Here is a 26,973-nt window from a genome sequence, read left to right on the forward strand (position 1 = left end):
AAGCTATATAATTGTATTAACCAATGTTACCCCAATAAACTTAATTTTTAGAAAGATTTTATATAGGTCTAGAAGGAAACAAAAAAATTGTGATATGGGTTACCTTTAAGAAGGGAGCTATGGTTGAGACTAGAACCAAGGGGGTTTTGCTCATCTGTACCATTTGAATATTTTATAATGAAAATGCATTCATTTATTACTTCTATGATTAAAAATAAAATTTTAAAAATGTATACAAATAAAACATATTCAATGTTAAATATTTTAGATACCTTGAAAAGCATAAAAATAAAATTAAAGACACTACTCACATTATACAGACATTAATACTCACTTATATTTAAGTGCATTTCTATTCACTACATATAAATATGTGTAGGTAGATAGGTACATGTATATGTATGTGTACATGGGCCTATTTTCTTATTTTACAAAATTTGAATCATAGTTTTTAATAGTGTTGGAGCATGACTTTTTTAAATTTAACTTTATATCATCAGCACTTTACAGTGCATTAGAAAACTTCAAACACATGGCTTTAATGGCTTTATAAACTCTACATCTCATGGATTCACCATAATTAATACAATCTATTTCTCTTTGTTGGGCATTTGGTTTGCATCTGCTTTTTCCCCCTAATAATGCTGAAAGGTTATAGCAATGTAAAGGGCCAAGGGCAGTGCATATTATACTGTGTCCTCACTAACACTAAATATTCTAATTTCAAAATACGTTTTGACAATTTGAAAATTTGAAAATCAAAAAATAAAACAAAAAGATATACCCCCCAAATAAAAACAGGAAGATTGGTTTTAGTATGAATTCATTATCTGAAACCTTAAATGGATCCTTTATACTGTTCAGCAGACTTCTGTTTTTCAAAAAAATGTGTTTATACTACCTGAGTCAAAAATTTCATATGTTCCCCTTCTGCTTCAAAATTCCTATCCTAGCACACACGCCTTGACACCACTGATTAACTTTTGATTTGAATCAGAAAACTGAAACCATCAGAAGAGAAATTTAATTATTCCACGCCAAAATCTGCAATTCTCGGAGTTCGCACCAATCTTCTTTTTATTTGTTCCATTTACAAATGATAAAGCATCTCTTATCAAATATCATTTCCCCTTATTCATGCTCTGGATCCCACCCCATCTCCATTTTTCAGTTATCTTAATCCTTTTCTCTCTCTCTCTCTCTCTCTCTCACACACACACACACACACACACACACATTCACACACACACACTCACACACAAACCCTCTTCATCTCTACAATCCAGATGAAGCCCAAGTCCACATCATTATCACTTTCTATCTCTCTGCTGGATCATTGCCTAGTGATGAACATGCTATAGAACAGCATGGCCCAATACAGTAGCTATTAACCACATTTGGCTAGTGCAGGTAAAGAACTGATTTTTTAATTTAGTTTAATTTTAATTGATTTAAATGGCCACATGTGACTAGTAGCTATGATATCGGACAGTTCAGACCTAAAATATTCCATTTAATACTCTCTCTGGATCCCACAGTCCCTTTGAACTATAAAATAATATATTTTATTACCTTTCACAGCCAAGCCTCCAAACAAGTTGTCGATATTCCCTACCTTCACTTCCAAACCTCCTTTTCACTACTTAGTTAATCTAATCTGACTTTTGTTCCCCTCACTCTCTGAAATGGCTCTTGTCAAGGTCACCAGTGACCTCAATGGTGCAAACCTTCATTACTTTCCTATTGCTATAGTAACATATTACCACAAATATGGTGGCTTAAAACAGTGCAAATTCTATTATTATAGTTCTGGAGGTCAAAAGTCTAAGATGGTCACACTAGGCTAAAATCAAGGTGTTGGCAAGGCTATGTTTCTTTCAGGCAGCTCTAAAAGAAAATCCACTTTCTTGCCTTTTCTAGTTTCTAGAGGTTATCGCACTTTCTTCCACATTCTAATCCAACAACAGCCAATCAAGTACTCATACTTTACCATTCTGACCTCCTCTTCTGCTTATTTCTTCTACTTGTAAGGACTCTTGTGTTTAGATAGGATAATTTTCCTATCTAAAATCAGATGATTAGCAATCATAATTCTACTTGCAACTTTAATTCCCCATCGCCATGCAACATAACATATTCCAAGGTTCCAGGGATTAGGACATGGACATCATTGAGAGGCTATTTTTTGGCTTATCATCTAATCCAATGGTCACTTCTTATGAAACTTCTACCTCTTAGTCACATATGATATATGGGGCAACACTTCATTTTCTAAAGAGTTGCCTTACTTTGTTCCCTTGAAACCACATTCTCCTGGATTCTTCCTAACTTCTAGTCATCTTCCCTGCTCAACCTTTCAATGCTGCAATTCTCTAGAACTCAGTTCTGGATTCTCTGTGCTCCATATACTCCAATCAGGTAATTTAATTCAGTCCCATGGCTTTAAATATTATCTATATTTGTTAACTACCAAATACATATCTCCATGCCAAGCCTCCCCTACTTTCATGCTTCACATGTATATGTGCATCTGACTCCTTATTCCATGCAAATGTCTTTTGGACATCTCAAACTCAGCTTTGTTCACAAACTTTCTTTTCTCCTCTAAGCTTAGTCAGCCATTAAACCTTTTATTTCCAGGCTATTCAGTGAATAGCATCATAAATTAATAACTTATTCAAATCAGAAAACCCAAAAGTCACTGTGGGTATATACTAATAAAAAAAAAGAATAGTGCAAGAAGTTATGAGCATTATAAACATATATGCACCCAATAATACAGGCCCAAAATATATGAAGCAATACCTAATAGAATTTAAGAAAGTATAAATTAAAACAAGATTTATAGCTGGGTATTTTAATACACTTCTCTCTGAAACTGATATATCAAGCAGAACCAAAATATGGCAATATATCAAAGTTCCAAAAAGTGAAATTGGTAACCTTAAGCTAGTAGATAGCTACTTGCTATCTAAACTACTATCATCAGAAGATTGCTCTAAAGACTTAGAAAAATGTGTACCCAAAATTTGCTACCCAAATCAAAGCTCCATCATAATTTATTTGTGCGTGGCAGTAAAAAGAACTTAATTCCATTTTAATTCTGAAAGAATATAGGTTGTATTATAAGCATAACTCAGCTCAAGTTCCTATTATTGTTTAAATTTCTACTGCATTTTCTCTATCCTCTTCCCCACTCCTTTTCATAAATCAGCATTGTCCAACATTCCATAATAATGGAGGTATTTTATATCTGTACTATTCAATATGGTAGCCATTAGCCACATGTGACTACTAAGTACATGAAATGTACTTTGTTTGATGAGGAAATAATCTTTCACTTAATTTAATTTGATTTAAATTTAAAAATACACATGGCTCATGTCCACCACATCCGTCAGTAAATCTCTAAAGGTTTAGTTCTTCATGAACTCCACTATTTGATTTTGCCAGGTGCCTGGAGGCACTAACAGCCTCTTGTTCAATTCAGATAGTATCTTTAACATATTTTAGTTTATTTATCCTATATTATAACACTTGCAGGTTCATTGAGTTATGACCACAAACGTAATCCTACTAATAAGTTCATTAAGTGTTAAATAGGTAATTATATTACACAGAAATCCTTGGAAAGTTGTCATAGGCATTATATATTTTAGAAATGTTTTGGCAAAGTGTTTGAGGTTCTTATATGAGCTGGAAATACATCATTATACCCATTCGAAATAATGGAATGCAGATTTCCACTGTACGAAAATTCACTCTTGAACATGTTTTTAAAAATGAATTAAACCCAGATAACAAATAATATTTGTATATAAAACTATGCATCCTTAAAACAAAGTCTGTACTTTATTTTCAAACACATGAGGGCACACACACACACACACACACAGACACACACACACACACACACACACACACACAAAACCCTATGTACAATACCATAAAGTCTTAATAAATTCTAAAGGATCAAAAACATGCAAACTATGTTTTCATATCATAAAATAATAAAACTAGAAAATAATTATAAAATGATAGCTTTTTAAAGTTTCTAAAGAAATGATAAAGGAAAAATATTATTTTACAATTCCTAATAAAATAATGGATCCAAGGAGCAATTAATCAATGGATAAAGAATTTTAGTAATACATAATCCCACTAAACAATATAACACCATTAAAAAAGTGACACCCAGATGTCATGTGCTTCTAGAAATAATACAAAGAAAGTATACACAACCACATATGAAGTATTCCTGACTAAAAAATTAAGCCTCTAAATTCAATGGCAAATTACAGGAACATAGGAGACAAAATATCATTTAAAAGATTGCAACAAATAGTGCTTGAACAATTGGACATCCATATGTAAATCATAAATAAATCTAGATGCAGACCTTACACCCTTCACAAAAATTAATTTAAAATAGATAATAGACCTAAATATAAAACAAAAACTATAAAATTCCTAGAAGATGACATAGGAGAAAATCAAAATGACCCTGGGTTTGGCAATGACTTTTTAGATATTATACCAAAAGCACATTACCTGAAAGAAATAATCAATAAGCTGAATATCATTAAAATTAAAAACTACTGCCCTTTGAAGGAGACTACTAAGAGAATGAGAAGACAAACTACAGACTGAGAGACAGTCTTTACCAAAGACATATTTGATAAAAGCATGCTATCTTAAATATACAAAGAGGTCTTAAAACTCAACAATAAGGAAATGAACAATCAGAATAAAAATGGGCGAACTATCTGAACAAGACACTTTACTGTGAAGATATATACATGGCAAAAGAGTATATGAAAAGATGTTCAACATCATGTGTCCTTAGGGAATTGTAAATTAAAACCATGGAATACCACTACATACCTATTAGAATAGTGAAACTCCTAAACACAGACGACACCAAATGCTGGCTAGGATGTGGAACAACAGGAATTCTCATTCATTGTTGATGAGAATGCAAAATGTTACAGCCACTTTGGAAGACAGTTTGGCACTTACTCACAAAACTAAACATAATTTAACCATAGAGTAAAGCAATTTTCTCCTTGATATTTATGCACATTAATTGAAAAATTATGTCCTCATAAAAACCTGTACATAAATGGTTATCATGGCTTAATTGACAAAACTTGGAAGCAATGAAGATATCCTTCAGTTGGTAAGCAAATAAACTCTGGTGCATCCAGAAAATGGAATGTTGTTCGGTGATAAAAGAAATGAGCTATCAAGCTATAAAAAGACATGAAGTCAATCTGAAAAGTCCATATACTAAATATATAACATTCTAGAAGAGCAAAATATGGATATAGTAAAAAGATCAGTGGTTGCTAGGGATAATAGGGGAGGGAAAGATGAATAGGTAAAACACAGAGAATTTGTAAGTCAGAGAAACTGTTCTGTACGATACTCTAATTGTGGATACAAGCTATTTATGTATTTGTGAAAATCCACAGTATGCACAATGCCAAGAGTGCAACCCAATATAAACTATGGACTTTGGGTGATAATGGTGTATCAATGTCAGATTATCAATTATAATATATGTACCACTCTGATGTGGGATATTGACAGTGTAGAAAGCTATGTATGTGTGAGGGCAAGGTGTATATGGTAATGCTCTGTACTTTCTGTTCACTTTCACTGTGAATCTAAAACTACTCTAAAATTAAAGTGTGTTAAAACTAAGGACAGGGAGAAAATAATTGCAATATATTTAATGAATGATTTATTTCCATCATATATTAAACAACTACTCCTTTAGAATAAATTTAATAAAAAAGCAATTTAACAGCACAATGGCAAAAGATAAGAAAAGGAATTTCAGAGATAGTACAAATAATAAAAACAAGAAAAAATAAAAAATATGTTCAACCTCAATGGTAATCAGAAATGCAAATTACAGCAAACTGAAGTACCAATTTTTACCCATCAGATTGGCAGAAAATAAAACAATTGATGACATTCAGTGCTGCCAAGGATCTGAAAAAAAGAAGACTCTAATAGTGTGTTTCTGGAAATGTAAACAAGTTATATTGGAAGGCATTTTTTTAGTTCCTATGGAAATTGAAACTGTATAATCTACAACCATCAATTCAATTTCTAGTATTTATGCTATAAAACCCATCCGTGTTCACCAAGCAGCCCATTTAAGGATATTTCCTGAAGCTTATTATAAAACAAACAAACAAAAAAAGAAAACAACTGAGGCATCCAGCAGTGTGAAAATGCTTAAATACAATAAGGTAAATCTATCCCACAGAGTACAACACGGTATTTATAAAAAAATGGATAAATAAAAATACATATTGTAGAAATATCTGCATAGTGCAATCCCCATGTTATAAAAAGCAAAAGAATATGTTAGTACATATAAATATAAACATAAACACATTAAAATAACTGTAAAATAAACTCCAAAATGAAATTATTAATTTAATAGATATTAATTTCTTATAAAAAGCAAAAAAAAAGACATCATAAAGGTGCATTAAGGCAACTTCAAAGTTTACAGGATAAGTGACCTGTTTCTTCAATAAATAAATGGGATAAAAATCTGTAAGATAAGGGAGTGGTCAGCATAAAGGTGTAGTAGCATCTCTAAATAACAACAAAAAAAAAGCAATGAAAAATTAGCAGAAAATGTCAAAAACAATTTTGTTAGAACACTGGAAAACAGTTCATAATTTATAACAACCTAATGAATGCTGAATCAAGAAGAACCAGAAACAATCAGAAAACTTTGTGGAATTATTTTCTTGCCTTTGTCCCATACTTCGCTGGTGTGTGGAAGCGGTTTTGAAGAGTTCAGCTCACATGCCCAGCGTGAGAACCTGGTCCCTATTTCTGACAATGTTTTTTGCAGTTTTACAAGTCTTTATAGCAGTATTCTAATGATGATTGTTCAGATAGCAAGTACCTATCTACTAGCTTAAGGTTATCAATTTCACTTTTCAGAATTTTGATTTATTGGCTTATTTTGGTTCTGTCTGATATAGCAGTTTCAGAGAGGGGTGTATTAAAATCACTAATGATAATTCTTGTTTTAATGTTTACTTCTTGAAGCCCTATCGGGTGTTGCTTCATATATTTTGGTCCTGTATTATTGGGTATGTATGTGTTTATAATGGTTATATCTCCTTGTACTATTCTTCCTTTTTCCATTATATACCCAGGTATTATTCAAAAAAAAATATTGTGTACATCTGTTCTACCTGAAGGAGTGATACGAGGTGCTTGTCTGTTTTTCCTAACTCTCAATTCATCCAGGATGAAAAAGTGGTAGTTATTGTTCAAAATACTGTAAAGTGGATGAATAACTCAGAGCTAACTGAGACAAAATATTACGGTTGAGACATACAATAGACCTTCAGTCTGGGAGAAAAGGCTGAGGAAATAGCTCTTTTTGGAAATTAGGGCAACAAAACACACTCGTGCATATGGAGGAATTTAGAAAGCCCAGGGCAAGATACATGCTCAAAAATACCTGAGAAGACACTAAGTTTATACCTCAAGCTGATCCCTAGTTTCAAGGAAACCCCAGCTAAGTGTTGAAAGATGACCTTTGTACAGAGCATATCTGAAAAGATTAGAAGCGTTGTTTTCTCTCTTTTTCAGCTCCTGGCATTGAAGGAAATTTCTGTCAAAACACTAGTTAAATAAAAGCTAAGAAACAGGGACTTCAAAAGTGGTTTATAGTACTCATATACAACGAAGAATGCAATCTCTGCAAAAATAGTCGGGAAAAGTCACTAAACAAATGGACTACTAAAGCCTTCAACAATAACACACACACACACACACACACACACACACACACACACACAGAGTAAACCCTGGAAAGGAGAGGCGGGGAATCTAATTTCCATAGTTATCACATTATTTTCAAGTTTCAATGAAAATTAACAAGGTATACAAATAAACAGGAACATATGTCCCATTCAATGGAAAAACATAAATTTTCAGAAACTACCCCAAAGAAGCCAAAACCTAGGAATTGCTAGACATATATTTTATAGCAGCTGTCTAAATATGCCCAAAGAGCTGAAGGAAAACATGGACAGAAACTAATTTTATTTAAAGCACATATGGGAGTCCCCAAAGTAATAGAGAAAGAGGCAAAAAGAATGCCTGAAGAAATAATAGCCGAAAAATCCCACAAATTGAAGAAACATGAATCAATACATCCATGAAGCTCAACTAACTCAAAGTATGGTAAACTCAAAGTCACCCACACCAAGACACAATGGAGCTGTAGCAAAACAGACAAAGAGAGAATCTTAAAAGCTGCAAGTAACAAAGACTTGTCACAAAGAAAAGCTTCTCAAGATTAACATCTGATTTCTCATCCAGCACTATAGAGGCCAGAAGGAACTGAGTTGACATTTAAAATGCTGAAAGAAAAAAAAAAACTGTCAAGTAAGAATTCTATATCTGGCAAAATGGTCCTTCAAAAATGAGACATGAATTAAGACATTACCAGTTAAACAAAAGTTGAGGGAGGTCATTATCACTAGATCTGTCTGGCAGGAAACGGTAAAGGGAGACCTTCAGGTTGAACTGAAAGGATCCCAGACAATAACTCAATGCCAGATGAAGAAATAAAGATCTCTGTTAAAGGTAACTACATAGGCAAATAAAAAATGTCAGTATGACTACATTTGGTTTGTAATTCCACTTTTTATTTCCTATATGATTTAAAAGACAAATGCATAAAATAATTATAGCTCTATGTTATTAGACACACAAGATATACAGATGTAATTTGTGAAAACAGCAGCCTAAAGGTGAAGAGGAGCTATATATGAGAAGAATTTTTGTATGCAATTATAGTAAAATTATCAATTCAATATAGATTGTTATAAAGTAGAATGTTAAATATAATCTGAGTAGTAACCACAAAGAATACACCCAAAAATAAATGAGAAGGGAATCAAAACATTTCATTGCAATAAGACCTGAAACAATAAATTGCATTGAAGGAAACATAGGTACTAAACTCTTGGACCTTGGATTTAGAGAAGATTTTATAAATTTGACTTTAAAGGCAAGGGAAGTGAAAGCAAAAATAAATGAATGGAACTATATCAAATTAAAAAGCTTTTGCACAGCAAAAGAATACATTAACAAAACAAAGAGGCAACAAACTGAATGGGATAAGATATTTGCAAACAACACCTCTGATAAGGGGCTAATATCCAAAAATACATAAAGAAACTCATACAACTCAACAACAAAAAAACAAACAATCCAATTAAAAATGGGCAGAGGACATGGACAGACACTGCTCCCAAGAAAACATACAAATGGACAACAGACATATGAAAAGATGCTTGACTTTACTAGCTATTAGGGTAATGAAATTCAAAACCACTTTGAGATACCAACTCACACCTGTAAGAAAGGCTAAGTGTTGGAGAGGTTGTGGGGAAAAAGGAACCCTTACATACTGCTGGTGGGAATGTAAATCGGTACAACCATGATGGAAAACAGTATGGAGGTTCCTCAAAAAAATTAAGAATAGAATTAACATATAACTCAGCAATCCCTCTTCTGGGTATTTACTCTCAAAAATTGAAATATATATATTTCAGTGTTTTATATATATAAAACCCAACGTTCATAGCAGCATTATTCACAGTGGCCAAGACATGGAAACAATTGAAGTATCCTTCAATAGATGATTGGATAAAGAAGTGGTACATATATACAATGGAATATTGCTCAGCCATAAGAAAAGGTGAAATACTGCTTTTGCGACAATATAAATGGATCTTGAGATTATCATGCTAAGCAAAATAAGTCAAAAAAAGTTGAAAACCATATGATTTCACTTATATGGGGGATGTAAATCTGAAAGCAACAAACAAACAAGACAAATAAATAGGGACTCATGGACACTAACAACAATTTAGTGGTTACCAGAGGGAAAGGAGGAGGTTGATAAAGAAAAAGGAGGTCAAATATATGGTGACAGAAAGAAATTTAACTTCGAGTGGTGAACACACAATGCAATAAACAGATGATGAATTATAGAATTATATACTTGAAACCCGTATAATTTTATTAACCAATGTCACCACAATAAATTTAATAAAAATATAGTAGCCAAATGAGAATGAAAGCACCACTTTTTCAGTAGTTGAGCCAGTGTCCAGAAACCCATGTTGCAGAGTTCTGATAGCAGATGAGTTGAAAAATAAAGCTTTGAATTAAAGGCTTTAAGCAAGGCTTCCTCTTTCTAGCCCCATAAAATTAAGATTGCTAGATCTGCAGTGCAGGTATTTTTCTAACTCACATAACCAATTTACCCAGTTATAGGCACAGGTCAACTTACCACATGGAAGCAGGCAGTGCAACAGTAAGTGCTGAGATGAAAGAAACAATAAACCATTGTCCAACTAATACTCTGTGTTCTGACTGATAATAGCATCTCCTTTGTGAGGAGCTATCTAAGGAGGGAAGTAGAAGGAAGAAGTGTGGGATGGTATTGGAGTAGTTATACTTACACTACTATTGACAAAGGCAGAATTTGGGTCTATTTCAAGAATTTTTATTTTGCCCTATTGATTTTTTTTTTTTTTGCTGTGCCATATTGTTTCAATTCTTGTACCTTTATAATATGCTATACTATCGAGTTGTGCTTATCTTCTCTCATTAATCTTTTAAAAAATTATTGGATATTCTTGTCCAGGTATTCTTTTTTTCTTCCTAATGAACTTTATGTACAATCCTTTCGTTTAAGTACAAAAATGTCCAATTGTGATTTTGATTAAAACTGCTTTAAATCTACGAAGTATTTTAAGATAGATCACCTTCTCTTCAATAATGGTATTTTCCAAAGTTTCATTCTCAAAGCAATGTTATTGTTACTTTACACACTATATAACTGGGTGATCTCATATATAATCATGATTCTAAGGATCATCTTTTGTGTTACTGATGACTGCTGAGTTGCTATATCTATTCGAGGTGTCTCTTCCAAATTACAGACCCATACTCAAATTGAGTATAACCTCCTGCTCTTATAAGCACTGTTATTTCCACCTGAATGACTTACAGGCACCTCACATTCAAGATGTTAAAATAGAAACTCCATATATTTCCCCTCTAAACAAACAAACAAACAAACAAACAAAAACACCCCCTGCTTCTTGCATTTTTTATCTTCTTTGTGAGTGGTACCAGCATCCAGGTGCATAATCTAAAAATTTGTTCGTTATTCTTAACTCCACCATCTCCTTTATCCCCTAAACATTTGTTCAATCATCATATCTTATTGATTCTTCCTTAACATCTTTCAGACCTATCTAATTCTTTCAATTTTCATGTCCTACCATCTTTGTTAAAGTTATCATCACTTCTAAGGATTTCTTCAAGAAACTTCTAACTGGTTTCCCTGCTTCCAATGTGTCACTTCTCTCCTTTTTGTAATTTATGGATTATTTTAGTACTTGAATCACCATTTTTCTTTCCACCCCAATCTCCCCCATTCTTCTGAGTGACTTCAAAATCGATGTGGATGACTCATAAAACTCTCTAGCCTATCAGTTCTTTAATCTCAATTTCAGTGTCATTCACTCCCACTTTACTTTCACCTTTGGTCAAACCACAGACTTTCTTATTGCCTGAAATTATTTTCCCTGTCTTAAAACTAAACCACACTCACTGTTTCCACTCCCACATCTCCTGATTACTCTTTAGTCCATTCTAATCTGGCTTCTATTCTCAGCAATTTATTAAAATCACTGGTCACTCCCCTGTTGCTATATCCAATGGAAAAATTTCCCTTCTGATCTTATTTAACCTCTCTGAAGCAGCTGAAACTATTGACCTCTTTATTCTTAGAATAATCTTCCTATTACCATTTTGATACCATATTCTCCTGGTTTTATTTTTAACATCTTGCTTATTTTTTTCTCAGGCTCCCCTCCCTTCTGGCAATCACCAGTTTGATTCCTGTGTCTATGAGTCTGTTTTTTGTTTTGTTTGTTCATTAATTTTGTTTTTTCGATTTCACATTAAGTGAGATCATATGGTATTTGTCTTTCTCTGTCTGACTTATTTCACTTAGCATAATACTCTCTAGATCCGTCTATATCATTGCAAATAGTAAGATTTCATTTTTTATGGCCAAGTAATATTTCATTGTATATATGTACCACAACTTCTTTATCCAATTGTCTTTTAATGGACACTTCTATGTTCACTGCAGTGTTATTTACAATAGCCAAGATATGGAAGCAACCTCAAGCTTATTTTTCAATGAGTACCTCCCTTAAATATTGGTCTTCCTCAGGGTCTTAGGATACTTGATTTTTCATTTAATATACTCTTCCATGGTGACTGCATTCATTCCTTTGCCTTCAATTATTACTTAAATGTTGATACTTCTTACATCATTCCTCAGATCATATCTTTCTCCTAAGCTCCAGAGTATTATTTCTACTAGATATTTAGATCTGATTATCTTACAGACATCTCAAATTCGATGAATTTAGAAGTGAACTCATCATCATCCAATCTCCCCCATTTCAACTCAGCTCCCTCCCATGTTCCCTATCTTGATGAATGGCATCACTATTTACTTGGTTGTTCAAGCCAAAAACCTGGGTAACATTTCAGAATTTTCCTCCAAAAATGTGGGTTTTATTCAAGAATCTTTTTCTTTCTAACCCTCAATATCCAATTAATCACCAAATCTTGTTGATTCTGCCTCATTGATCTTTTTGGCACTTATTCCTTTTTCTCTACTTCAACTTTCAACTCTCTTACTACTGGGTTTTTACACATTGTATTTGTCACATCTGAACTTCCTTTTCCTTACTTTTTTTTCACATGATCCCTTTACTTGTATATTTCTTTCTCAGCCTTTGTATTAGTGGTTCTCAAGTATATTTCTTGATCCTGCTACATCGAAATCACCTGGGAATTTGTTTGAAGTAGCAAATTTTTGAGCCCCATCCCACACCTAATGAATCAGAAGCTCTGAGGGTTGATCCCAGAAATCTATTGTTTAACAAGCCTTCCAGGTGATTGTAATGCATGCTAAAATTTAAGAACTGCTGATTTAGATCTTAGCTGCATTATAATTACCAGTTTGCCTGTCTCTCTATGATAACAGCCCACATTATTTTAAGGGTAAGAACAAGTATTATTTCCCACTGCATCCTTACCTTCTAAAATTGTTCTTGTACCCAGTAGGCCTCTAGTAAATATTTATCCAATGAATGAATGAATGGAAGAGAATGTGGTCAAGATTATAGTCACCCTACATTTAGTATCAGGAGCTTAGTATGTGACTGAGGTTAGAGTTAATTTGTACTAAGGGGATAAGAACATTATAACTGAGGTTAAGGATCAGTTTGTGGTCTGAGACAGGTAACTACCCATGATTGGGAGATCATACTATAGCCAAGATTAACTTCAGATCTAGAGAGGGTTAGAAGCTCAATCTGTATTCAGAGTCAAAGCCAGTATAAGACTCATGTGTGACTGGTGTTATGAGCTTTGCTGATGAAACAATAAAACCTATAGTAGCCTGTTCTGACTGAGAAAATGAGTATTTCATAGAGATAAACTCTATGGTTGTGGCTTAGTCATGGCTAACATTCCTGTTTCAGTTCTCTAAGAGCATTATTTTTAAACAAGCAAAACAGAGGGCTGAAGAAGTGCTGCACATCCTTTTCCCTTCACCAAGTGTTCCCACTCACCAGGCTCAGCAGCTAGTGGCCAGCCAGTACTAGATTCTAGCACTCCATGGGCATGCACAGAGTAGGGGCGGCTGGCATTATTCTTGAACACCACAGTTAGGATATCACCAACTTCTCCTCTGAGAAGTGGACCTAATATATGCAATAGAAGAAAAAGTCTCATTAGTGGAGTAGTGGAACAGGGACATTAAAGGCATTAAAGAAAGGGACATATGTAGGAACTCCCTAGAATTAAGAGTTTACCCTGAGAAGGATCCTCCTGAGACTGAAAGTCATGACTGACTTCATTTTTAATTTCAGAAGCCCTTAAACTGATACAAGATGAGGATACTTCAACAATGGGATTATACCTCCAGTTACTCCCACTTTTCCCACCTCAACTCTCTCCATATAATACCCCAAGTTTCTAGAGAATCAGAGCTCTGTGTAATAATTGTTAATAAGGAGTTAGAGTTTGATGCAGAGTAAAGAATTGCTGGGTTCTCTTAAAGGGCCAGTGGATCGCTTCTGCATGAGGACAAGATTGAGGAAACTCATTGGCCCCTGCCAAAGTGAAGAAACTGCAGCAACAATTAAACTGGGGTGCAAGGGTCATACTGGCTCCCTGTACCATTTTCTTTCTACTCTTTGATGTTTCTACATTCCCCTGCCTTTAGCAAAAATCTGTCACCTTCAGAAATTCCTAGATATAGAGGCCTAAAAATATCTGGTTCATGTTGCAGCAGAATTCATGAATTTCCCCCTTTGATTTCTTATTTCTGTGGCTGATTTATAAAATATGATATAGTTCCAATATATCATAAGGAAAACAAAACTGTTAATGAAGAATGGGAGGCCTTCCTGATACGATGTATCCTGTCTAAGAGCAACATAGGCTTCTGGATACTAAGAAGGAAGTGAAATCACCTTACCTAAGATTCCCAAGTGCTCCTCTGGTCCAGTTCTTGGCTGAGGGATCTTGAATGTACCATCAGTGTATTCCCTGAATACAGCTTTCTTGTATCTGGAACCTAGGAGCCCATCTTTGTTGCTCAGGAAGATGTGACCATAACTGGAAAATCCAAAAACTGGTATCAGCACTTTGTTCTCAACTCCTCATTTTCATATGGGAAGCTACATCAGACCTAAGCTCATGTCACAGATATAAGAAGGGGGACTATTCCTTCTAATGTCAGATTCTTCACCACATTGGATGCATACATACAGTTATAAATGTCAGATTTCATTATCTATTTATGCTCTTTTGTTTGCCATCATCCAGATAGGAATTTGTAGTACAATTTATATGGCAAGAGTACTGGGATAGGAATCAGAAGACATAGTCTCTAGCTTTAGCCTTGATGATGTCTTAGATGGAATTCATTTGACAAAAGGACAAGGTACAAAGTGTCAGGAAAGTACTAACTGCTTCTGCTGCTGGAAGGAAGAGATGGGGAGAGATAGGGAGGAAATGGAATCTTACAGATTTCTCTTGATGGGATGCTTTCCTTTTTACAAAGAGCTTTATTATTAATTTTATTATTTGACATTCCCAAAAGACTGATAAGGTAGGTATGTCCAGAGGTGGAATCGGCAGTCCGTATGTGATAGGACACATCTTCATTGATACTGTCAGCCAGAAAGAGAGCCGAAAGTTGGATTCAAGTCTGCTGCTTCTTCCCTTTCACCTTCTTGTCAAGTTCTTTCAACATTACCTTAAAGATGAGTAAACTAATACCAAGAAAAAGGAAAGTCACTTGTTCTAGGTTTCAGAACAAGTGGGCAAATAGGTTTCAACCTTCAACAACCAACATAAAGGGCAAGAATTGGCAAAGGGTTGTGAGAGTACTGAAAATAAATTATAGTGCAAATTGCTAAACTGTATCTCAGTACCTTATAGTAATAGAATTACCTAGGATTTAGCTGAACACATGGCTGCCTAACCATAGATTACACTTTCCAAATTTTCTCAAAACTAGGTATGGCCATATGAATAAATTCAAGATAATCAAGTATGAGACAGAGTGGGGTATATAACTTGCAAATTATCAACTTACAGACAATACTGCTTGCCTTGGACTTCTTTCCATTTTTTTTTTTCCAATAGCTGGGAATGGTTACAATTGTAACAAGCATCTTAGTTCCAGAGATAAAAGCAAGAGTTATGTGTGACTAGTTCACCTACTGGCCCTGGACTGATCATCTCTGTACTATTATGCAAGCAAGAAATAAAATTATAACTTATTTAAGCCACACTATTTTTTTCGTGCTATACAGCATAAGCCTAAGCTGCACCTTAATGACATTTTGTAAATGGACAGCTGCTCTTGGGGTATTCAGTCCCACAAATAAGTTCTCTATAAAATTTAAGTCACAGTATAAGTCCTTCTGGCTAACCAGAGGAAAGGAGGGAAAGATTATGATCATGAAGATGTGGATAAGGTCTTTTAATTCAGCGCCACAGTATAGCAATATAGAAGCACTGAGTTCCACCTTACCTGCATTCTAGCCCCTTCACCAGATTTGTTGGTGCCTTATTAGGTGACTTTAGATAAGTGTCTCCTTCTTTCAGAACTTCAGTATCCTCCTTATCTGTAAAATGATCCACAGTCTCTGAAGCCTTACCTGTCCTTCTCAGACTGGTTATGCCATTCCAGTTCCCAGCTCCTGTCAGGACAATAGTCCCACTCCACCTCTTCTGCCATGATGTAGTAGATCCTTGCAGCCTGGTAGTGTTGGCGAGGGGTAGCTTGGTGGCCAGGACACTGGGAGACATTATAGATTGCCTTCATCCCTGCTTCTTTATGGTTGCCTGTCTGGCAATAAATCTCAAATATCCCTGAAAAAGGAAGAACGAGCAAAATCTGAATTAAAATACCCCTGTGTAGCACCTGGGATGTTTCCTGCCTCTCTCTAGGCATACTGCAGAGAGTGGGTAGTTTCAGATAAGACTATTCTATGCATTAGATAAAAGATTATTGAAGGATTATTGAGAGCAATGAGCACAGAGGTTAAAAGTTCTGGCTCCAAAGTTATACTGTCTGGGTTTAAAACTAAACTCTGGGTATTTCCAGTCAAGATAGCAGAGCAGATAAAAATTTTGCTTGTCCCTTCTCATGACCACATTGAAATTAAAACTAAACTATAGAAAAATCATAATTGAGAACTGCTTAAAGTCTAGCTAAACAAGTTATACAACTAAGGACATACAGAAGAAGCCACCTTGAGACTGGTAGAAGGAGCAGAGACATAGAACAGACTGGTCCCACATCCAAGTGTGGTGGTTAAAAATCAGGAGAATACCTTGCTGCAGAGGACCCCCTGAGGAGCGAGGGGTCTGTAGCAGGATCCCCAGCCCAGGATTCCAGAAAAGAGAAGCGAGCTTCCCATAACTTCTGGCTGTGAAAACCAGCAGTTATTGTGGCTGAGTGAGACTCGAGTTCTTCTTAAGGGGCACGTGCATGAACTTACTCACTAATGGACTTATTCGCTCTGAGCTCCAGCTCTGGGTCAGCACCTCAAAAAATGCCAGAGACACATGGGAAGGAATGAGTTGTCTGGCTTTAGAGAAAGGGCTGAAGAGGCAGCTTTCTCCTAGACAGAAGTGCTGGCAGGGTCTATTATTTCTTTGTTGAGCTCTCCCACCTATTATTTCTTTGTTGAGCCCTACCAGTGTGCAGATGCAGGAAGCTGCCATATTTGAATCTTTGTCAATATGGCTAACACTTGTTGCCCTGCCCTGGTGATTCCCTGAGACCCCACCCCAAGGAACTTGCAGACCAACCCAAGGGGCTTCCAGTAGCTTTTCTGTACAAATGGCCTGTCTTGGCTCAAGTTGTAGGCTTTTCTAAAATCATTCAAAGGTTCACAAAACCCAAACAAGCAGTATCTGGCCTTGGCATGCCTTGTACCTCTTGCTGAAAAGCCTGAAGCCCGGCACTAGTGGCAGCCGGCCTTGGTTTGTGATTTGGCCTCTTGAGGCACTTCTAAGACCAGCACATTTGCAGATTACTTGGTGGCTCATGCTAGGTGGCCCTAGGCAGGGCACAGACTGCGGCTGAACTTAGCCTGCAGCAAGGCCCCTCCTAGGAGGCCCTGGAGCCTGCACACCTGGTGGCTAGCTTCAGACCAAACCAGAGTACCATGTAGGGCTGCAACTGAGTATGACACAAAGGGAAGACAGGGAAGGCACCAGAGCCCTGCTAAACCAAATCCTTTTCTGTGGAGTCAGTCCCTACACAACAACTCCTCCACTGTAATCACTGGCCAATTCTCACAGCAAATCCTGTGGGTCAATCCCTCCAAGTGAAGTGCAAACAGCAACCAAGGCTCAACTACAACAAGAGAAAACACACAACCCACACAAGTGACATAACTAGAGCACCCAGATGTGACCGGGAAAATTGCGCCGCAGCCTTATAAATATTGTTTACACATCTATCTCCCTTTTTCACTGTTAGCTGCCTCATTTATCTTTACATTCCTAGCATTTAGACAAATAAGTGGAAGAAAACAGATGTTTACTGTTTGGGGAGAAATGTAATTGTAATATGAAAGGAAAATAAAAATAAGTGAGGAAGAAAAGAGAAAAACAGAGAAAGACAAGGAGAGAGGAAAGAAAAGACGTAAATTGTAGGACAAGAAAAAATAATAAAAGAAAATAGGAGTAAAAGAAAAGGAAAAGAAATAATGAAAACAAGGAGAAAGGAAGATAAACAAAAATAAAGAAGGGGGGAGAATGAAAAGGAAAAACAAAAGGCAAAATGGGATAAAAGTGATTAAAAGAAAAAAAAGAGGAAAAAGAAAGAAGGAATATATATTAAAAAAGAAAGGATTAAAGAGGAAGAGGAAAAATGAAAGACCAGATGGAAAAAGATCAGGGGAAAAAAAGAAGGATAGGAAAGGGGGATAAAAAAGAAATAATGAATAAAGAAAGAGCTCCAACAATGAAAGAGAGGAAAGAAACCCTGAGGGATCAGGACAGTCATAAATATTCTTCTCATTGTTGAGAACTTTAACATAAATTTGGTGGGGAATAACACATTGTTCTAGCATTTTTTATAATTAAAAATTATTGGGGGTGACATTGATCAACTAATTCTAGTAAGTTTCAAGTGTACAATTCAACAGTAAGTCATATATATATATATATTGCATTGTGTGCTCACCACCCACAGTTACGATTTCTTTCTGTCACCATATATTTGACCCCCTTTATTGCTCTAATGTTTTTATCTACCATTTTTCTTGGCTATTAAAACTCTAGTATCAGTAGATTTATTGGAAGAGTTGAGGTATATTATGCAGAGTGATAGTTTTAAATATGATATGTCATTTCTATTAAATGCAATATAAGCTTATTAAAATTTAAAGCAGAGCAAAAAGAGGATAAAAAATTACCAATAAACCTACATGACTGAAACATTTTTAACATTTTGCCGGATTTTTTTTCTGGACATTTGTTCCACATAATTGTAAGCCTCCAGCACATAGCATGTTGGCTCTCTCTGGTGGTGTTTCTAAAGTTATCCACGAATCTACCTAATTAAATATGTATATTTACCCATCTCCATCACTACTTCTTTCTCTAGAATCCCAAAAATGGATTCTGGTCTTGCCTTTTCCATTAACTGGGTACTTTTGCCCTGTCTTTAGAGAGCTACTCACAATGGTTTCTCACAGTCTTAATCAGAGAGCAAGTCCCCATAGGCAGAATAAAGGAGATTTCAGTTTCAAGATATCATCTAGGAGTAAAAATCAATAGGAATTTAAGGAGAATGGGAAGAAGAAGAAGAAAAAAAAAAACAGAAAAATTAGAGCCAACACATCTAATCTGAACAAAGCATTTCTCCCTTTCAGGCCTCTGTCTCTTCCTCTTGTTGGTAAAAGAAGTGAATTGAGATTATCTCAAAGGGATTCTACCAGTTCCAACATTCTATGACTTGATAACTCTTCAGAAAGAGGAAAGAGTTTGAAAGTTCTAGAAAATGCAAAGGTAAAATGAGTTTGGACTTTTGCTAATAAGAAAACTCAGGAATCTTGACAAAGAGTAACATTTCAAGGCTTTTATCATATAAACCCATTCACTCCCTCTCTCTTATATCAGATTAGAATGCTTTTAAGCCATCTAAAGATACCCTCCTTGGGGCCTCAGTGTGGCACACACACAAAAATTAATATATCTAAAATAAGAATGAGCCCTGGGAGAAATATAGACATCACTGGGGAGCCAAGCTAATTGTGCAAGAAGGAGATTAAACCTAGGGTTTGGCTTTGGGACCAAGGCTAGAGAGAAGGGTCTTTTTCACTTATAAGTTCCCCACCCCAGACCTCACTAAAAGCATTTGTTTCTGTTGTTCCTTTTAGCTCCATTAACTCTTTCTAATTTGCTACCAACTTGCCCTAACCAAAATTCCCAGGTAGATGGGCAGGAATAAGGACCCAAAAAGTCTGTGGAGACCAGCTTTATGCCAAGTGTTTGTCAACCCCAGTGCCAGGCTGAAATTACTAAATTGTCAAGGAGACTTGTTTTGTTTAGGATTGTTTTTTTCCAAATAGAAATGCAATTTACAAAACTAAAATAAAGTTTAGTGGGAAATGCACAGAACTGACAGATATTTTTCTTATAAACACTATTTCCACCTACTACCTAGAAAAATAATATACCCTAGGAACTGCAAAGAGAAATTACTGCTACATTATGAAATGTTAGGCATAGATGGAATCAGGAGAAATATTCTAGTCAAAATTATTTCCAAAGAAAAACAGGGAGAAGGAGAAGTAGAGAGAAAAACAGAGAGAGAGGAAGAGGGAGAGGGAGAGGGAGAGGGAGAGGGAGAGACAGAAAAGGGAGAGAGGGACAAAAGAGGAGAGAAAGGGGAGGGAGGACAGACAGAGAAAGAAGAAAGAAATCTAACCACAGAGAAAGGGAGTGATTAGACCAAAATTAAACAGCAAGTTAATGAAAGAGCCTGTACTAGAAGTTTGTGTGTTCCAATTCCTGGTCTGAAACTGTTACAGCACACTCCCATCTCATTCCCACCAGAAATCCTCACAGAATATCAGAGTTGGAAGTGTTTATAGGTGTATCTCATGGACCTCCCTCCCAATGCAAGGACTATAGAATCTCTACGCAGCTAAGGGACTACATGGCCAAGTCCACCATCTGCCTATATAAGAATTTCCCTGACCCTGGGCAGCATCTCTGTTTCTCTCTTGTTCCACAAAAGAGTTTTTAAAGTTTCTCATTCTGTCCTGCCTGCAGCTGAGAAGAGAATCCAAATAACCATAACATGGAATGGTTGTGGAAGAGTGAGAAACAAAATAACTCTTCTTTTCTCATCACCAGCCCCCTTTACCCAGTCCTATATCTAACAAAGCCTCTCAGCCTAGGACCAGTTGCTAAGGTACTTACCAGGGTTGTCAGGCTGCATGATGGCTGTTACAAAGGTATGAGGAAAGAGCATGGCTGCACTCTTTCTCATGCCCTGAAGCTGCACAGTGTTGCCCTGGAACATGACCCCGTGCACATCAGTCTCTGTGCCCAGGCCGAGCAGGTGCCAGGTCACTGTGTCACCCTTGCACATGTCCAGCCTGGGCAGGTTAGAGAACAGAAACCCGTTAATTGCTGGAAAACAAAAACAAGATAGGATGGGGTGATGAAATCAGACTACTTGAGCACTGGCCAAGAGCATGACATCAGCTCTGTAATACAGTTTCCCACAACATGAAATTTCTGAATCATCCTCAACTCCCTGCTTTCTTCCCTAAGCCACTTTAGCTCTACTTATGAAGGCCTACCTCTTTGGGATGAGAGCACAACTAGTCTTTTTGGCCTCACCTACAGCCCCACTCTACACATCCTTGCAAAACTCAACTACTCTCCACTGCAACTCCTTCACACACACAATAGTATCAAACTCTTCTATTCTTACTCTCTTGAAGCTCTCCTCTTTTGGCTTTGATAGTACCACACTTTTCTGGTTCTATTACAACCCCTTTGTTTCTCCTCTGTCTTGTTCTCATTCTCCATCACTCTAAAATTTTGGGATTCCCAAGATTTCATACTCAGCTTTAAATCTATCTCTTCTTCTTCATCTTCACTACCACTGCCCTGGCTCTACCCCTCATCTCTCTGGCCTGAATTCCTGTAAAAGCCTCCTCCCTAGTACTCCTGCCTTCAGTCTATCCTTTCACCCCTCTCACACACATATACACAGCATTATTGTGTGAGCTCTATTTGCCTCTGCAGTCCAAGGCCTTAATCATGGTAGGTACTTAAAATATACTTGTTGACATCACATACTGTTCTGTCTGCCTGGAATATACTTTCCTTCTGGTCTCTATTGCAAACTGCTACTCATTCATCATGCCTCAACTCAAATGTCACCTCCCCTGTGTAACAGATTTATTATTCTATCTCTAGTTTCCATGAAAATGTCCCCTACAAAATTCTGCCATATCACTTACCACATAACCCAGTGATTTACTTATACACCTATTTCCCACACTAGATTGACCTAGCAGGAAGCACTCCTTTTTTATGTATCTGTGTGGCTACCCAAGCACCTGACATGTTGCCTGATACTAATCAGGTGCTTCATAAGTTCAAACTGGAATGAACTTGGTTCTCAGGACTGTCTTAGTTTTTCCAGCTAATGCAACTGACTGGTGATGAGAACCAAGAAATGGAGCCAATAAACAACACACTTGCTCTTGACCGCTTTCACCTTCCATATCCCCATCAAAAATGTAGGGAAGCCTGCTTGAAGTGGATCCCTTTTCAATGTCCCCACATTCAATGTAACTAGCTTTAATGAGTAACCCTACTGGGTAATTCTCCAGAATGCTGATGGGAACACTGGTAACTTTCTGATTCTACTTCACCTCCCTATAATGTCTGATTGCAAGCCTGTTTAGCCTTTGAGCTCCAGCTCAAGCATTCCCTTCTTCCAGGAATCTTTTAATTGGATTTCTCCTCATTAATGTTCTCATTTGAACTCTATGTCACTTAAAATCTGTTTCACACGATTTACCACTTAATTATAGTCTGTCTCAGATTTTCTATAATCGCTTCATGGATATTCCTAGTCTCTTCTCATTGCAAAATTCTGGGAGCTCCATGAAAACTGGGACCATGTCTTTCTATTCATTCACTCACCTACTGACCCACCTACTCATTAATTTATTAGTTCACTAGTTCACAAGCATTTGCTGCATATTAGACAGAGATAAGCAACAAATAATACTCACTTTTAAGGAGACTACACTTTAGCAGAAGTCAAAAGCAATGTACTACAATATTGGAGAGTGTGTGAAACATGCTATTAAAATAATCAGATAAAAATGCAACAGTAGTTCAGAAGAGGGTGTCATCTTCCTGGGATTGGGTGATAAAAAAAATTGTTATATGGAGGAGTTAGCTTTTGAATAGAGACTTAGAGAATGAAAAGAATTTCCACAGGCTGAAGACAAAGATGTAACAAGGGGCATTTCAAGTGGAAGGCAAGGCATTGCAAAAGCACAAAATTAGAAAGGTATAAGGTAAATCCATATAGAGAAAAATAGGCCTGTTTGGCTGGAGTATGGGTTGTGGAGCAAGGGTAGTGGGCAATAATGGAGGAGATAAGACAGGAAATGTATTATTTCAGCTCACTCTTTTCAGTCTATAGTAGATTCCTTGTGTGCAATCCTCATTTCACAGTACCTTTATCCATTGTCTCTCATACTGTGTAACACAGGACACACATAAGGTGCTAAGTATAAGATCTTTTGTCAGATTTAATCCCTCGAACTAGCTCTGCCCTTGGGCATAGGTGACCAGTGGAATCAGTGTTTTCAAGGATGGGTCATGGTTAAGTTTAGGTTAAATTTTATTACTTATAACATCTCAATTGTAGCTTAGGACAAAAGCACTCACTCCCCATACCATGCATCTGATTGGAATCTCGAAAACCCATGACATCCTCTGAGAGTAGTCGGGAATCCAACATAGCAGCTGCTTGGTTGGCATTGCTGTACCAGCTCTTGTTCTCATCCAACACAGTAAAAAGGAGAAAGAATTCTTTATCCACCCCTTTCTGTAGGCCAAGTGAAAGAGAAGAGAGGGAAAAATAACAACAGTTTCAGCAGTTGTAGACTGTTATTCACTAGACCCAATGATCCCTGGTTCTTTCCTGTTTCCTTTTCCATGCACAGAGCAAAGCCCATATCTCCTGCCTAGAACTGCAGTTGTTGCTAGGTACTTTTTCCACAGGTAACCTGAAATCACAGTGAGTGAAAGTCAGAATAAACTGACAAGCCTGTAAGGGAGAGATGAATGAGAGCAAAGAAGAAGCACAAGATCAGGATTATGAAGAAGAGTCACAGAGTATAATAGAAGAGAACCTATAGTTAGCTGGGGAGGAGTGGAAAAATGTGGCTAAAAATCATAGGAGGACTCTAAGGGTATTAGAAAATAAAATAAAAAAATAATAATTATTAATACGATATTTATTATTATTACTGCTAATATTTACTGAGTGCTTACTATGTACCAGACACTGTACTAAGCAGCATATGGATTATTTTAATTAACCCTCACAAAAATCCAAAATATCTTCTTCCATTGTTAATCTTTATCACAGACGAGGAAACTGAAGCAAAGAGAGGTTAAGTAACTTGCCCAAGGTTACACAGCTAGAAATGGTGGGCTGGATATAAAAGAAGACAAGCAAATATTAAAGCAGATTTAGGAATTTGGAGCAAGGGTCAGGGGCCACCGAGGCTAACAAAAATGAGGTATTGATGAGCTGATATAAGTTAGAAAGCAAGAGACTAAAAAAAGATGTGTATTTGATAGTAAAAGAATAACATGCAAGACAGCATACGGTCACCAACTATTAATGTCTGATTCAATAGCTTGATTATTTTGTTTTCTATCCCCTCACCTCTAGAACCCAGTTCCATGCTTAACTCCTATTCAGCAACCCAGCCTCGTCATCCTCTCAACAGACTTTTTAGCCAGAAACCCTGGCAATACCTGTTTGCCATCTGTACCCAAGGCACCAGCCTTGCACACTAGCAGGGGGCCCACCAGACCAGAATTTGTATCTTTTATGGGATCCACGGCAGAAAAATACATCCAGGTGAGACAGGAAGGATCCTGAGCAGTGGGGCCGGCATGGGGGGGTACTATCCAGCGATATGTTATTTTCTCAAAGGGCTTGGCCACCAAGCCAGGGTGGGATGAGTCTGCAGGGGAAACATGGGACTCATTACTCACATTGGCTAGAGTGAAGATCAGCTCCAAACTGTGGGGTAAAGATCATAAACTACAAAAGCATTATGGAGCAGCAGTATGAACAACAGTAACATGGAATATTGAATATTGAAAAGAGCCCTGGGTAGGAGTCAAGACACTAGAGTTTGGTTCCTGGTTCTGTCACACCTTGTTAAATGAACTGGGGAAATTAGAACTTCCCCAAACTTCCAAACTCATAGGACCTAAGGAATAAAAGGCCTTTAAAACTTATTTGGAATATTCCTCACCCGAAAACATACATTAATCTGTTCTTATATCTCTACCTCTGGTTAAAAATCTCCAGAGATGGGAGATTCACTACCTTCCATCATTGTCTGTTTCATCTTTGAATTATTCTGATTATTGAATATTGTTCCTTTGTATATGTATGCATGTATGTACATGTGGATGTATATATGTTATATATATATATGTGTGTGTGTGTGTGTGTGTGTGTGTGCGCGTGTGTGTGTGAAAAAGAACACTAAGGCTATAATTTCTTAATGGGCACAAGTCAAGGTCAAGCAATGCACAGAAATTTTATTTAAAAATTTCAAACCTATTAGTAATCCAAAAGTACAAATGAAAATGCTGGATAACTTTTGCCTGTCAAATTAGCAAGATATTACAAGTGAAAATAATCAGTGTTTGTGAGAAATGGTCCAGATGACATACCTCTCAGCACTTTTGGAAAAAAAAAATGTTGAGAAAATGTATTAAATGCCTTAAAATTATTCATGCCTACAAAAACTGTAAGATATGCAATAAATACTAAAAAGAATGTTCAACCTAATGCAGATTAAAACAACAATGAATTTTGTTGCTTTCCCACAAGACCGAGATTTGGACAAAGGTTAAAATGGTTGCCCTGTGTTGGTGAGGTTGTAAGATAATGGGTCATCCTTCTCATTTATTGTTGATGGAACTCAAAATTGATGGGACTGTAAATTTTCCAGAGAGCAATTTAGATGTAGTTACTAAAAATGTTAATGTGTGCACCTTCAGACACAGTGATTCCACATCATAAAAATATATTCTGAAGAAATAGTCATAAAAATATGCAAAGAAGCATATGCAAGGATATTTGTAGAAGAACCTATAATGGGATGGTATAGTTTACGATGCTATTAGCTTATCTTTCCTTATTAACTCACTGTTCCCAATTTTTAAATTTTCAAACATGCAGAAAAATTTCAAGGTTAATACAATAATCATCCTACCACCTGGAGTTGATGTTAACTTTTTGTATGCTTTAATTCATCTACATCTATGTGTAGGTTTATCTACACACACATATGTACACACACTTTTTTTTGCTTGCTTTTGCTAAATTATTTGGAAGTAAAATGCAAGCATCATGAAATTTTATTTCTAAATATATCAGTATCTCCTATATTACAATAACATTACCACACCTAAAAAATACTCTAATGTCATCTAATATCCACTCTGTAACAGAAATTTTCTAATTATCTCACAAATGTCTTGTAAAGCTATTTTTTTTAATAAAAAAGGTTTTGCACATTGCCCTTGGTGTTGTCTCTTTAACATTTTTCCCTGTGGCACTGACTTTTTGAAGAAACTAGTCAGCTGCCTTATAAAGTGTTTTTTTAGGCTAGATTTGACTGTAACTTTCCCCTTTATGCTTTCAGTATTTTTCATATTTTTGGCTTGGGATTAGCATGTGTTCATACTACTTTCAGAGAAAACAAGAAATTAGTTACTCAATAATCCCACCCTAGTGTTCCCTCCAAAAATAGAAATCCAAATCATATGTACATATTCATTCATGGCAATATAATTTACAATATTCTAAAATAATGAAACAAATTTACATGTACAAACAATATAGGATAAGATGAATAAATTATGGCAAACCCATGCGACAGTATTATATAGCTATTATAATATTTATAACATTATTATACAATGGGAGAATGAACAAAATATAATGGTAAATGAAAATAGTGTTATATAAAATTG

The 26,973-nt window shown here is 36.1% G+C and overlaps 1 protein-coding gene across 4 annotated transcripts in view; it reads right to left on the reverse strand.

Annotated features, from left to right (window-relative positions):
- The window catches only part of HEPH (hephaestin), a 74,163-nt gene that overhangs the window by 16,570 nt on the left and 30,620 nt on the right, over positions 1-26,973 (reverse strand). For 3 of the 4 annotated variants that reach the window (XM_006910681.2, XM_015588420.1, XM_015588419.1), the window contains 6 exons: positions 24,730-24,941; positions 23,638-23,788; positions 21,124-21,336; positions 16,335-16,548; positions 14,642-14,781; positions 13,731-13,862 (listed from right to left, as the gene is read on the reverse strand). In XM_006910681.2, coding sequence (XP_006910743.2) covers positions 13,731-13,862; positions 14,642-14,781; positions 16,335-16,548; positions 21,124-21,336; positions 23,638-23,788; positions 24,730-24,941 — 1,062 coding nt within the window. The remainder of the gene's footprint in view (positions 1-13,730; positions 13,863-14,641; positions 14,782-16,334; positions 16,549-21,123; positions 21,337-23,637; positions 23,789-24,729; positions 24,942-26,973) is intronic. The other variant, XM_015588421.1, reaches the window with a different exon arrangement.

The sequence above is a fragment of the Pteropus alecto genome, unplaced genomic scaffold, assembly GCF_000325575.1.
Source record: "Pteropus alecto unplaced genomic scaffold, ASM32557v1 scaffold344, whole genome shotgun sequence".
Taxonomy (NCBI): domain Eukaryota; kingdom Metazoa; phylum Chordata; class Mammalia; order Chiroptera; family Pteropodidae; genus Pteropus; species Pteropus alecto.